The 14946-nt window shown below is 38.5% G+C and overlaps 2 protein-coding genes across 3 annotated transcripts in view; one reads left to right on the top strand and one right to left on the bottom strand.

The window, feature by feature from the left end:
- The window catches only part of PRPF4 (pre-mRNA processing factor 4), a 141300-nt gene that overhangs the window by 39015 nt on the left and 87339 nt on the right, over positions 1–14946 (top strand). The window lies entirely within an intron of this gene.
- FKBP15 (FKBP prolyl isomerase family member 15) overlaps positions 1–14946 on the bottom strand; it is a 55650-nt gene that overhangs the window by 20631 nt on the left and 20073 nt on the right. For both annotated transcript variants that reach the window (XM_050760972.1, XM_050760971.1), the window contains 9 exons: positions 13237–13386; positions 12300–12368; positions 10407–10553; positions 7810–7952; positions 7274–7331; positions 4267–4374; positions 2300–2402; positions 1704–1810; positions 166–280 (listed from right to left, as the gene is read on the bottom strand). In XM_050760972.1, the coding sequence (XP_050616929.1) occupies positions 166–280; positions 1704–1810; positions 2300–2402; positions 4267–4374; positions 7274–7331; positions 7810–7952; positions 10407–10553; positions 12300–12368; positions 13237–13386 (1000 nt within the window). The remainder of the gene's footprint in view (positions 1–165; positions 281–1703; positions 1811–2299; positions 2403–4266; positions 4375–7273; positions 7332–7809; positions 7953–10406; positions 10554–12299; positions 12369–13236; positions 13387–14946) is intronic.

Genomic DNA, 14946 nt, shown 5'->3' with positions numbered 1-14946 from the left:
TTTAAAATGAATGAATGTATGGAATACATATTATATCTCAACAAAGCTGTTAAAAAAGAGAAGAAACAATGAGTAGAGAGCTGTTGGAGTAAAAATGAAAGAGGAGCAAGAAGAGGGAAAGCACAGCAAGAGCGAAGATGAGAAACTGAGGGATTCACTTCCTACCTTGGAAATGGGGAGGCTGAGAAAGCGGTGCTGGGTACAAAGGCCGAACGGGCTGCAGCTGGGAGGTGACAGCAGATGCCTGGGGATAAGCGTAGGCTTGCATACCTGCATAGGGCTGAGAAACTGACGAGTTACCGCTGCTTGATAAAACGTTCATGTCTTTCTTTTTTGTTCACATTTTTCTTTGGTGGAATAAAGTGGATGAGCTGGGAGGAGACTCAAACTTACTGAAGCTAGAGATGGGTGAGATCTGGGTTTGGTAGTGAGTAAGGACTACAGCAGGAGAGTTATCTATGTAACCCAGGGGAAACCAGTCACTAAAATCCTACCCAGAAACTAAAGAAAGTGTATCTTGGGTCACTACCCAGTCATCTGGTGAGATGATTTAACTAAGTAGGGATTCATTCCCCACTATCAGGTCTATTGTCTAAGAAGTTTTTAGATTAATAAACTCTGCTTAGCTTCCATTGAGTTCAAGGAAGAAGTGCTCACTGAGATTCCAAACCAAATCTGCCAATTTCCAAGGATGCCTCTCCCCTGCAAGATTCTGAAGCTAATCTGCAAGACCAAGAGCTCTCATGTTCCTCTGAACCTCGGTCACCTCAATTGTAAGAGGAAGATAATAATACCACTTCATAGGGCTGTTGTATGTACTAAATGAAGTGAGATAGGTAATGTTCTGAAAAGCTGGTAAGTTACAGGCCTGACAGTAAGCGCTCAATAAACAGCAGCTTTTATTTTAATGAGGATGGTTACTCTTCCTTGAAATAAGGAAGTCTAGCTCATTTCCAGGGATAGATATAACTACCCATCCACTTAAAAAAAATTCTTAGTCTACAGGATAGTAATTGTCCATGGAGGAGAGGAGGGATGGGGAGAAAGAGGGCAACAGTGGGACTTTTTCCAGTTTCGAGACTCCCCATCTTAATGAGGCATAGCCTAGCTACCATTACTCCCACACCTCCATTAAGCATCACCAAGGAGTGAGCCGCTGTTATCAGTGACAATATGTCTATCCACTAAGTGTGTTGAGGCAGAAGAAAGGGTCTGCCCCTGGCAAACAGGCTGCTGCCATTGTCTTCTGTGGATAACAGGAAAAAAGCCTTCTTTAAGAAAAGTTTACTAGATAGCAAAACCCAGTTACATTTTCCATGCGGTTCCACTTTTAAATCATATCATTCTGCTGAATTTACTGCAGAATGTTAGCCTGCCAACTTTTGGTAGAAAATACAGAAGAACGTGAATATACACCCTTCAACTGGATATGTGTGGAAAGAAAAGGAAACAAACATTGATTGGACCTTTACTACGTTGTACTAGGGGCTCTACTTGTTCTTGCATTTAATCTTTATGACACTGGAACGTAGGTAATCCTTTGCCTGGTTTAGAGATGAGAAAGTGGTAACCAAGGAAGGGAAAACAATTACAAACTATGACTTTGGGGAACTGCTACCATATGAAATGTACACGAAAAAGAAAAGACTGACTAGAACCATGGCAAATTATAGGATATAATTAATACGGTTACAAAACGTTACCTGAAAGGATTGGGCATTTCCAGATACAGCTGAGTGGGAATCGAGAGATGCAACTTGCATTAAGGCAGTAGAAGGTGCCTGGAGCCCAGAAACAGATGCCTGAGGTGCTAAGATAAAGGGAGACGTTTCCACTGTTATCCACCCTTGCTTCTTGGTGTGAGTCTGGACTAGCACCTTACATACCATCATGCTTCAGACTCAACTATTTTCCTTGCCTAGTCTCCCTACACTCAGCTCTACTGCAATCTCAGGAATGAGCCAGTGGAAGGAAACTGGGTGCTCTCATGTGCTTCTGACTCAGCCCTAGGATCCCATCCGACAGGAAGTACAGAACACACCCAGGGAGATGTCTCAATAGCTGAGTGCAGATACCCAAAACTGACAGTGCAACACAGCAGAAGTCACAACCAGCAGCCAGGTCCCTCTCTGGGTGTGAAAATGTCTTACCCAGGGACAAACTGACAAGTGTCCCACTCTTACATTTACACTTTAGTCCTCAGTACTGAAACAATGCAGCCTAACAGTTTAAGGAACAGTGATGATAATTTTTGTGCTGACCCAGTTCAAGGCCACAGAGCCTCAGAGAGGTTCCTTACCCTGTGAGGTCATCTGTGGTAACACTGGATGGGCTGGTTGAAGAGAGGGCTGGATGGACGGAGTCACCACGGGCTGCCCACCTCCTCGCAGAGCATTCACATCCTGAAACAGGAACGAGTGTTTGAGTTACTCTGTATGGGGTCCCTCATTGAAGACTAAGGCTGACTGTCTGCCCTAAACCTGCTTCCAACACAGGATTTCTAGGCAAAGAAGAGGAAGGAAAGGTAAGCGGAAGGCCATGAGTTGAGGGTGTGGGTTGTGGAGAAAAAGCGCTCTGCTATGCAATAAAGTAAGAGTCCTTCTCCCTGTAAATCATATTGAATAAGTAAATATAGTTCATTTCCACAAATATTCTAAGAAATTGATGTTCTATTGTCTGAAGCAGCTAAACTAACCACTCTTCAGAATATATCATTTTCCAAACCAGTAGCTACCTTAAGACAAATATAATCTATTCCTACAAAAAAAGTGGTCTTTTGCAAGAAATAATCCAGCCTCTTCCCTTCTGACAAATCATCTCCATAGGCCTCAAGGTACTCAATGAAAATCGGATAATGCAGGATTCACTGCACCTGATTAACATGCTATATTTAGATAATATAGTTTTAGGATGTTTTTTCCAACAATCTTTCGTTTCATAAAATCAAAGCTATAACTCTAAACAAAGTTATTCTACATCCTCCTGCTTCATATAAGAAACAGAAAATCTTGAGGCACAATATTGACTGTAATCTGCTATGCTGTAGTTCAAGGACCAAAGTTTTAGACATTCTTTTACTTTAGAACTTCCCCTTGTCCCCTTATATTCTCTTCTAGAAAAACATCCCAGTTTTAGATTTCTGCAGCTCTTAACAAACCTAAATGTCTAACAACAGAGTGAAAGGAATATAATAAAATGATATAATAGAACACTGGGTTTCCTTTAAACCACTTTATTTACTTAAATCATTTATGTTAACGTAAATGTTTATGATATAACATTAAGTTTAAAAATCAGGTTACAAAGCAATATATAAAGATGAATGCCCTTTTTGTTCAATATGTTTCTTTTCTATAATTTTAAAGTATTCTAAAATGAATAAAAACATACAAAATTTTTAATAAAAATATTCTTATTTAAATTGCATTTCCAGACCACAAAAAAATTAATCCTATAACAGTAGGCCTCAGAAATCCTATCTTCCTTTAAGATGTTAAATCTATGTAGAGCTTTTCCAAGAATAAAACAAAAATGTAAAATATAAAGTATATTCCAGAAAAAATTTTTTCAAGACCATCACCCTTTCCTTGTTTTCTATCAAAGTAAAAGAATACTAAAAATCAATTTGGAACACCAAATTCCAAATGGATTAAAAATTTAGATCTAAGTATAAAATATTGATAAATATCTTTAAAAATACATGTGATATTTATAATCTGAAAGTGGGGAGGCTTTCTAAGCATGTTAAAAGCAAATAACAAGGGGAGAAAGTTGACAGATTTGAATTCAATAAAATTCTTGAACTTCTAAATAGAAAACAAACACAAAAATACCATATACAAAGTCAAAAGACATACTAATTGGAGCTTTAGTGATAGGCAACATCAGTGAGAAGACCAACCTTTCCCAAAATAATCTAAACATTCGCTCAACACATATGAATAGAGCATTTGCTATGAACTGGGCATCATGCTGTCCAGAGAGTGATCTCTTGTAACACAGAGATTCTAGTAAAGAAGGCTAAATTAACCACTGAAAACTGCCCGGTTCTTGTAAAAGATCTACAAAATTGCTTCCATCTCTCAGGGGAAGTACTAATCACAGTAGAAACACATGTACCAATACCAATCTGTATCATTTTGCATATTAGCCGTCTAAATAATGATTCTGCCTTAGAGGCAGAAAACATAATCACTCCAACCAAATAAAAAGAAAGATGATGGAGACATCTCTACTATTCATTCTAATACAGCCAGGGGGACATACTTCGATTTCTGAATCATTGGAATCCAGCTGTGGTGGAAGGATGGGCAGCATGGGCTGGCCCATTTTAGCCATCCGAGAGATCAACTTGGCTTTGACTGCATCGGGACTCTACAAAGAGAGGAAAGTCACAAAAATCACTGTGATCAAGGTTTATCACCTTCAGGCAGCTCTATCCCTTTGGCTTTTGTATCAAATCCTTCAACAAATCCCCCTACCATATCTATTTAAAAACATATCCTCTAGAAAATGAGAATCAAAGATTTCTTGCATAGAAGCATACATGGATCACAATTAAAAGTAGTAAAAATAATTCCCTGTATCTTTGGAATGGACAAAGTAGTTTCACACGTATTCGATCAAGTCTCCCCAGCAGGCATAATTAGTCTCATTTTACAGATGAAAAACTAACATAGAGATGTTAAGAGAGGGAGGCATTTTAGATGACAGTACCCTCACTCAAAAGCCTGAAGCAATTCAGTAGATAGATATTCAGAAGAGATCTGTGAAGAAAAGGAAACAGGAGCTCTTTGTTTTAACTTCAGGTTAATTTAACTATGACTTAGCATTAACTACACACTAGACCCTGTGCTAGAAGCTTCCATTAACTGGTCCAAAATTTCAGAATGGCAAGTAAGTACACCTGAAGGTGCACAACATGAGCTATTGGGTGTAGAAGGAAATGATCATAACCTCCATTTTTATTAAGATTACTTTTTTTTTTTTTTTTGAGATGGGGTCTCTATTACCCAGGTTGGAGTGCAGTGGCGTGATCTCAGCTCACTGCAACTTCCATTTCCCAGATTTAAGAGGTCCTCCCACCCCGGCCTCCCAAGTAGCTGGGACCACAGGCGCTAATTTTTTGTATTTTTGGTCGAGAAAGGGCTTCACCATGTTGCCCAGGCTGCATTTTTAATATTTTTAAGCTACCAGTGTAAGACATTGAGTTTGCTTACAGGGACTGATGGTACTTTATGTACATAATTTGTCAATAAACATATACTGGGAGTGTGTGCTTATTTTTTCTTAACTGATGATGTATCCAAAAAAAGTTGGATACATCAGGAAAGGACTAGTTATATAAACCCTATGCACACAATGGAATATTGTGATCTACAGATTAAAATGAGGACGCTCTCTATACACCAACATGAAAAGATTTTGCATTTTTTATATAATATAGTTATATGGAAAAGGCAAGGTGCATTACATACAGAGTATGCTACTTTGTGTGTGTGAAAGGAGGGAGGAATAAAATATACATTCCTATTTGCGTGCACCTGCATAAAGAAACACTGAAATAATATATAAGAAACTAATAAAAGCAGTTACCTAAGGGGTGTGAGATGGAATAGGGTAGATAAGGACAGGAATAGAAGTGAGTCCTCACAATGTAGATCTTGTTATATTGTTTTGATAACTGTGCCATATAAATGTAATTACCTATTCAAAACAAAGATAAAAACTTAAATGGAAAAGAAAAAGAAAAAGAAAGGTGGTTAATTTCATGTTATGTAGATTTTGCCTCCATTAAAAAAACAAACTTGTTTAAAAAAAGAAAAGAAAAAAATAGCTGGAGGCCATTAGTCTGCTAGAAGTTACTATAGCTTAGAAATAGGTAACAAGAGTTGTTATGACTACAGAGTACAATGGAACCAATATTGGACCATTTTGGTGACTGTTCAAAGATCTGAGATAATAATTATTCTTCAATTTTCCTCTGATTCTTTGATTTAACCTTCTGGGTTTAGGAGATCACTTCGAAACAATTATTTGCTTAATAATTCTGTTGGATTGAATATAAACAAGTAAACTAGGGTTGGAGAGATGCTAGCACCAATTTCACTCCATACACCTATTCTGTTTCCCAGTGCAGTAGGTGAAGGCCACAGGGCTTTAGAATTTGAAGTGCCTCAGCCACTGTCTGGTCCACAGGCAGCAAACTCAGAAGCCTTCACAGACCAGGCAGGCCAGCAGCAAACTACCATATGCATCCTTCTTAAACGCATTCAAATCCAGATTTTACTAAAACAGCATGCTGGCACTTTCATCTTACAACTGGGGAAACACAGAGGCTCACTGTCCTGCTCAAAGTCAATCAGCTGGTGAATTAGTACAGAGCTCCTCTGTGAGAATGAAAGTATAAAGATATGTAATGTTGGCAACATTTATGATAATAACAAGAGCTAATGTTTACTGAGTGCTTACAATATGCCAGACACAATACTAAAAACTCCATAGGCATTATTTTATTTAAAAGTCATAAAAATCTGTTTGAGATAGGCAACATCTCCATTTTACAGATGAGGATTTAAACATGAAGCTTAGAGAAGCTAAATTGTTCAAGGTCACAGAAAGCAAGTAGAAGAGGGTGCCTAGGATTAACCACTAACACAATCCTCGGAATAAATAATATTTCTAAAATTGAAGAGCACTTTAACTGAGAGAGGCTCCTCCCCCAGTTGAACATCAGTCTCCTGATAATAATCACGGTGACCACTTACTAAAGACACACTAAACGAAGGCTCTGAGCTCAGCACTTTACAAATTATCTCTAATCCTCACAAAAACTGTAAAAAGGGGCTATGAGAATGAATTCCTTTTAACTAATGAAGAAGCTGAGGATCACAGAAGTTAGACAATTTTCTCAAGGCCACATGCTTATAAGAATCAAGATTTGAATCTCTATGCAGAAGCTGAGGCTAACTTACACTGACTCCCAAGTAAGGGGAAATGAACAAAGTAACCATTGATTTAGCCTAGAAACATTTTAGCCTCTTAACTTTTTTTTTTCTCTAACCTACCATATCCTAAGCACATAAAACCTCAGCACACTAGGGGTGAGGGAGAAAAACTCTTTTTTTTTTTTTTAAGGGAGAGACAGGGTCTCACTATGTTGCCTAGGCTGGTCTTGAACTCCTGCGCTGAAGTGATCCTCCTGCCTCAGCTTCGCAAAGTGTTAGGATTACAGGTGATAACCACCATGCCTGGCCACGACTCTTATACTTACTGTATTTATTGCAAGTTGTTCACTGAGGGAGTTAGATTTGGTACGAAGAGCTGGCTCCCTGAAAGCAAACAGACCATATTCCAAGATTGAAAACAAAATCCAGAATCACAAGTCCAAACTATATTGGATAAGCAAATTGTTTTTTTAAATGTGTGCCAATTTAATGACTGTAAAACAGAATTTTAACTCTTCTTTAGTTTGCATAATCTTTGAATGCTAGTAAAGTTGAACAACTTTCCATCCAAATGTTTATTATTTACATTTTTTCCATGAGTATATAATTTTGTATTTATGCCCTCTGCTTAGTTTTCTTCCAGAATTTTGTAAGTATTCTTCTGAGTTAGTGCTTTTGAGGCCTATGAATATTAAACTTTTGTCAGAAAAATCTGATGCAAGTATTTTCCCCATTTCCCTGATCCCATTCTTTCCAGTTATTTAAAATTATTTTAGTTTTTAACTATATCTCTATTTCTGAACCCCTCTAAGAATCATTTTTATGAGCCATAAAAGAGCTTCATACAATTGGAGTATCTTACCCTGATTTGAAAGGTATTGATGTGGGTGGTGACACAACAGGATCAGCAGAGAGGTTATCAGCACCAGGGATGGGAGACGGGGCTGCAGAATCCCGGGAACTAACACTGTGCCCATCAGAGCCAGAATCTCTGGCAAACTTCACCTAGAGAAAGAGTCATCGCAGGTGGAATAGGCGACAAATACCCTTCCCCTTTCACCCTCCTTTCATTTTACTTATTTTTCATTACACAAGCCATTACCTGTTCACTGCAGGCAAATCAGAAAATGTAGCTCAGCCAAAAAGACAAAGGTAGTAATCACCTGCAATCCAACTACCATTATATTATCTGTCTCTGTATACAGCTTTTACAAAAATGGGCCATGCTGTTTTGTAACCTGTTTTGCTCACTCACTGACATATTAACCTATTTCCATATCATTAAATATTAATTTGCAATATTATTTTTAACTACTGAAGAGTATATTTAACTTCAAGGGTCAGCCCTTCACTGCTATGATCTATAGGAAAAAGTCTCCAAAGGATTTTAGGAACTAAAGTCATAAATACATATTCTATTACAAAGTATATTTCACCAATTCCTCACTGTTAGACATTCAGCTTATTTCTATCATAAACAATGCTTCCATGAATAGCTTTGTATCTGTATTTTTGTACATAATCTTAAATATTTCCAAACTATAAATTAGTTAAATTTTAGTTAAATATTTCCAAACTATAAATTAGTTAAAATTGTTGGATAAAAGGGATGCTCATTTTGAAAGCTTTTAACCCATTTATGCCAAGTGGTCCCTTATTGGAACGTTAAGCTTGTGGGAGTAATTTATATCCTACTGCTCAAGGTCATCACCAAGGTCTGATTTTTCCCCCAAAATTTTGCAACCTCCAGCATAAATGGGTTAATAGATACTATTAAATTTCCCTTCAGAAAGAGTGAACTAGTTTATACACCACAGTAGTGTATAAATCTTTCTGAACACTTGCCACACGGGGTATCATTCTCTACCAGCCTTGTGAATTTGATATGCAGGTCAATTTGTCATTGTTTGATTATTGGTAAAACAGAAAATTTTTTGTTTCATGTGCCAGTCATGATAAACTCAAATTGGTTTGTTACCTATCACCAGCCATGATTTTTCAAACTCAAAGGAAAATTGACAGAGAATATAAAAGTTGTAATAAAGAAAAAAGGCAGCAGGTCACATGTCATTGAAAGAGGGCTAGAGCAGCCCAGAAGGATGAAAGTGTCCAGTTAGGAACGGTTAGGAAAGCATCACTGAGAAGGGAAGCACATCCTTTCTCTGTGGCAGGTGTAACAGCCACAAAGAAGATGACCATAATATTCCCTATTTGTATTGTATTTTAGAGTTTACAGTAACAAACCCTATCACATTTGAATCTAACAAACAGTATAAAGCAAACAGGATCATTTGGGGGCAGGGAACAGGTAGTATTAAGTTGACTAAGCACAATTTATTGCACAGAAACTATATATATTCATGTTAAGTTTTTCACATGGTACAAAACGTACCGTGACAAAAAGTAAAACTTTCTGAACTCCATTTCCACTCTACAGAAAAAAAAATCACTTTTAATGATTTCTTTTAAAGCTTCCAGGAATTTTCTATGAATATATGAGCATATATGTGTGTATTACGTGTGTGTGTATACACATATATGTACATATGACTATGGATATGGATATGTATATGTGTATACACACACAGACACACACACATGCACACACATACACACGCACATGAGACCATACTATCCACAATGTTCTGCAACTTGCTTCCTTAACAATAGATTTTTCATATTCTTTAAGAGCTACATAAAAGTCTATGAAAAAAAACATAATTTAACCAGTATCTTAATGATGGACATTTACATTGTTGCCAGTTTTTGGCTACTACAATGTGGCAGAGGTAGTCGTAGTAAAACATACACACATGCAATCTTTGCATACTTATGTAAAGATATCAAGTTTGTAGCCATAGAATCACTAAGTAAAAAGTATATACATTGGGCAGGAGTCACTATTTTGTAGACAAAATAAAAAGCTTAGTGTGAAGATGTGACTTTTTTTTTTGAGACAGAGTCTTGTTCTGTCACCCAGGCTGGAGTGCAATGGCACGATCTCATCTCACTGCAATCTCCACCTCCCAGGTTCAAGCAATTCTCCTGCCTCAGCCTCCCAAGTAGCTGGGACTACAGGCGCCTGCCACCAAGCCCAGCTAATTTTTTGTATTTTTAGTAGAGATGGGGTTTCACCACGTTAGCCAGGATGGTCTTGATCTCCTGACCTCATGATCCGCCCACCTCGGCCTCCGAAAGTGCTGGGATTACAGGCATGAGATGTGACTTTCTTAAAGTCACAACCACTTCTAGACTCTGAATAGAGAGCCAGGAAGGACATAATACTTTGATCCTTAGATTTCAAAGCTGTTGCTCTTTCTGACTACTCCATTTCTACTTTTTCAAAGAAATCTACGTCTTCAGAACCTAGTTTTCAAATATCTTCATTTATTTATTTATTTAACTAGCAAAAAGACATGCAGAAGACTCATCAAACAAAACAAAGACAGTTTCACTCACCCGCCTAACCTCCACCTCAAACACCAGGATCGAGTCTGTTGCTTGAGTCCAGCCTATTACCCCTTCTGAGCCAACAGCACAGGCTGGAGGGACAATAAGCAACCGCTTTCCTCCTTTTTTCATGCCCAGCATTCCATCTTCCCAGCCCTTTAAAAATCAGATAGGAAAAGTTCATCAAACAAGAAGCTCCTCAGAAGACAAAGTGAAGTACAGGAGCAACAGGTTTCACTTATCCACACTTTCAGGTTTACTCAGTGCCTCCAGAGGTCGGGTCTGACTACTGCCCCGTGTTGCTATAAGAATATCTAGAAGACACCCTCTAAACCTACTTGTAAAAGCAGGCATATCTGGGGTTGCATGAAATATATTTAGCTTAGATGATGAGAGAAAATGGGAGGAATAAAAGAAGAGCAGTAAGAGTAAGAAAAGCTATCATTAAAAAAGCATGTTTTCAGCTGGGCACAGCGGCTCACAGCTGTAATCCCACCACTTTGAGAGGCCGGGATGGGTGGATCACCTGAGGTCAGGGGTTCGAGACCAGCCTGGCCAACATGGTGAAACCTCGTCTCTACCAAAAATACAAAAAATTAGCCAGACATGGTGGTGCACACCTGTAGTCCCAGCTACTCAGGAGGCTGAGGCAGGAGAATCGCTTGAACCCAGGAGACAGAGGTTGCAGAGAGCTGAGATCATGCCACTGAACTCCAGCCTAGGTGATAAAGCAAGACTCCATTTCCCCCCATCAAAAAAGACTGTTTTCTAGGAAGTGTGGAAAGTGCTTTACATGCACGATCTTGTTTAAGCCCCTCCAAAAACTTCATAAGGTTGTCAGGATTGTCCCCATTTTACTTCAATAACTGAAGCTTGTGGAGGTTAAGTATGTAACCCAAGATCACACAGTTAGTAAGTTGTTAAGCTAAGATTCAACATTAGATCTGTCTAGGTTCAGGGATCATGACTTAACTGCTATGATCTATTGGAAAAAGTCTCCATAGGATTCTGGGAAAAGCGGTCATGAAAATAAACCTTTTCACCACACAGATGAATGAGTACAGCACAATGCATCATCACTACTATGTCCTGACACCATAATATACCACATGTGTAAAACATTCTTTATTTTATAAAACACCTGCACAGTTAGTAAAGAAAAAATTCACAACTTGAACCCAAGTTCTCGGATTCGAATCCCAGTGTTCCTCCTGCTATTGTCACAGTTGCCTCCCACAGTGATTGGAAAGTGCTGATTCAAAGCAACCCAGACAGATGAGATTCAACCCTTTATGACAAGTTTCTAGAATAAACTGTCTCACCTTTTCCCCTACTAGGCTATAGGAAGGATGAAATAATATGCTCAGAGTCATAGAATAGAAAAGAAAAGGTCAGGACTACAGAAAACGATTGTAACCATCTTCAATATAATGATTCATAGATAAAAATATCCCAAATGCAATGTAACACATTTTCCCCTCATATTCTTCATCCAAGCATTTCCAGATGTCAAAAAGATTTCCAGATGTCAAAAAGTCACGCCTGTAATCCCAGCACTTTGGGAGGCCGAGGCGGGTGGATCACCTGAGGTCAGGAGTTCGAGACCAGCCTGATCAACATGCAGACACTCCATCTCCACTAAAAATACAAAATTAGCTGGGCATGGTGGCGCATGCCTATAATCCCAGCTACTCGGGAAGCCGAGGCAGGAGAATCGCTTGAACCCGGGAGGTGGAAGTTGCAACGAGCTGAGATCACACCATTGCACTCCAGCCTGAACAACAAGAGCGAAACTCTGTCTCAAAAAAAAAAAAAGAAAAGAAAAGAAATTCCACACAATTTAATCTAAGTTAAACCCACTGCAACTGATAAAACCATAAAAAAAAACAGTGCAGCCTTTACCTTGATGACTTTTCCTGATCCTAATTTCAAGCGAAGCAACTTATCTTTGTTAGCAGTGGAGTCGAAAACCTGCAATTTGATTGAAGGAAATGAGGCCAGCCAATTTCAAAAATAATAATAACCATTATGGCATTCAACTAACTACATACCACACAGTACTTCTGGAACAGGGACTGTTAAATACACTCAGAAGATAGTTTCTAAAGGACCTGAAATGTTGGATGACATCATAGCTAAAGGGTGTTATCATAATGAGTATCTCTAAAACAGTGATTTTCCAGGTTTAGGAAAAAAACACATTCCTACAACTATGTATTTAAGCATTTTTCATCCACAATATACTTTCAAATAAATCATCTCATTTTGATGCTGACACTAACCCTGCCGAGTAAGCAGAGCAAGATCATTAACCTCCATTCGCAAACGGAAAAAAATCAGAGTATAAATGACTTCATCAAGGTCAAATTAGTATATAATTGGATCTTGAATCCAGATTTTTCTAAACTCATAAAGGTCTTTCTCTCATATAATATATTGCTTTTAAGGGCTTAACAATATTAAAACATAATAAGCTCAATGTATTTACAGTATCTACTATATGAAAAACTGTAAGGAGGTCTAAAAAGAAGTTTTAAGACTTAATTCCATAAGAATATATTCAAGTGTAACACTGGTATAGGAGCATACACATGAACAACTAGCAAAAATAATAGTACTTGGGAAACTGGTTCCCACTTTCCCTAAGTTGAAGTGACAGAGTGGCACTGAGGATCTTTTACACATTCACATTTCATAATGTGCCCCCAAAGCAATTGCAGTGTCTAAAGTGGGACTCCTATTTGACAACAGCAGCAGTTCACAGTAATAGTATCTTCCCTGGGAATAGCCCTCATGCTATGTAAGTTTACAAAAGAACTTGCAAGGTGCATTTTCTTACCTGGCCCAGCACATGATTCTGAAAGAGCCAGCCAGTATAGGCCACTTCCAGAGAATCTCCAACTTCTACAGCAGGGCCTTCTGCCACAATGAGGTCCTGGGAGAGCACTGCATCCAGGGAAGAGGTACTGTTGCACTTAGCAATGCACACCTGCAAGACAAAATCGAAGCAGCATAAATGTAGTTTAAGCTCAGTAAGTACTCATTCCTTTATTGCTACTGCTCTTTCTCAAATAGTTTCATCCACTAACAAAACAGATTACATGTTTAGAAGTAAACCAAATGAAAGTTACTTATCTTGCCAGGAATCAAAAGTGCCTAGGAGTGTGGCTTTGTAGTCAGAATGTCTGAGTACAGATCCAGGTACTGCCACTTATTAACTTTGTGACCCTGGCCAAATAATCTCTATGTACCCAAGATGGAGATAATGCTTCACACATCTCATAGGATGGTTATGAAAATTAAATGAGCTAATATAAGTAGAGTACTTGACAAGGTACCTGGCAAATAACAGTAAGTACTTAATAAGCATTAGCTATTGATTATGATACTGATTTACTGTTTCAGTTTTTGGGAACCTAGGAAAGAAAGGGAAACTTCGAAAAAATGTCAAAAAGCACTTCTAAAGACTGCAGTAGAAAGGGCATTTACAAAATCATGTTGCAATCCCAGAATCCACATCAATGCCACCTACAGATTTGGCCATATTATCTTAGCATAAATCTTAGACAAAGGAGTCAGAGGCATCTCTGTGAATAATTATTCTATTTATGAATAATTATCCTTGGGCTTGTGTTTTAATATTATTAAGCCCTCAAAAGCAATATACTATGAAAGATCTTTAGACTATGAGTTTAGAAAAATGTGGATTCAAGACCCAATTTTATCAATGTTTTAATATAGTATCCATTAGAAACTTGCTGCTCATTTTCTTTTAAAAAGTTCCAGAGGCCAGGCGCGGTGGCTCACGCCTGTAATCCCAGCACTTTGGGAGGCCGAGGCGGGCGGATCACAAGCTCAAGAGATTAGCCAGGAATGGAGGTGTGCGCCTGTAGTCCCAGCTACTCGGGAGGCTGGGGCAGGAGAATAACTTGAACCGGGGAGGCAGAGGTTGTAGTAAGCTGAGATCACGCCACTGCACTCCAGCCTGGCAACAGAGCAAGACTCCATCTCAAAAAAAAAAAAAAAAAAAAAAAAAAAAATTCATTATTGCAATCAAATAAAAACAATGAGGCATCATTATTTTTACCAAGTGATGAAGACCAAAAGAAAAAAAGGATTATTCTAAATGCTGGCAAAGGTACAATGAGAAAATTGCTATAAATGTGAAATAGTACAATCTTTCTGAAAAAGCAGTGTGCCAAAGTGTATTAAGAACCTAAAAATAGGCTGGGTGCAGTGGCTCAAGCCTGTAATCCCAGCACTTTGGGAGGCTGAGACGGGTGGATCATGAGGTCAGGAGATCGAGACCATCCTGGCTAACACGGTGAAACCCCGTCTCTACTAAAAAAATACAAAAACTAGCTGGGCGAGGTGGCGGGTGCCTGTAGTCCCAGCTACTCAGGAGGCTTAGGCAGGAGAATGGCATAAACTCGGGAGGCGGAGCTTGCAGTGAGCTGAGATCCGGCCACTGCACTCCAGCCTGGGCAACAGAGCGAGACTCTGTCTCAAAATAAAAAAAAAATAAAAATAAAAACTAAAAATATCTGGA

The sequence above is a fragment of the Macaca thibetana genome, chromosome 15, assembly GCF_024542745.1.
Source record: "Macaca thibetana thibetana isolate TM-01 chromosome 15, ASM2454274v1, whole genome shotgun sequence".
NCBI lineage: Eukaryota > Metazoa > Chordata > Mammalia > Primates > Cercopithecidae > Macaca > Macaca thibetana.
The sequence above is the reverse complement of the archived record's forward strand: the minus strand, read 5'-3'. Positions and strand labels throughout refer to the sequence as shown.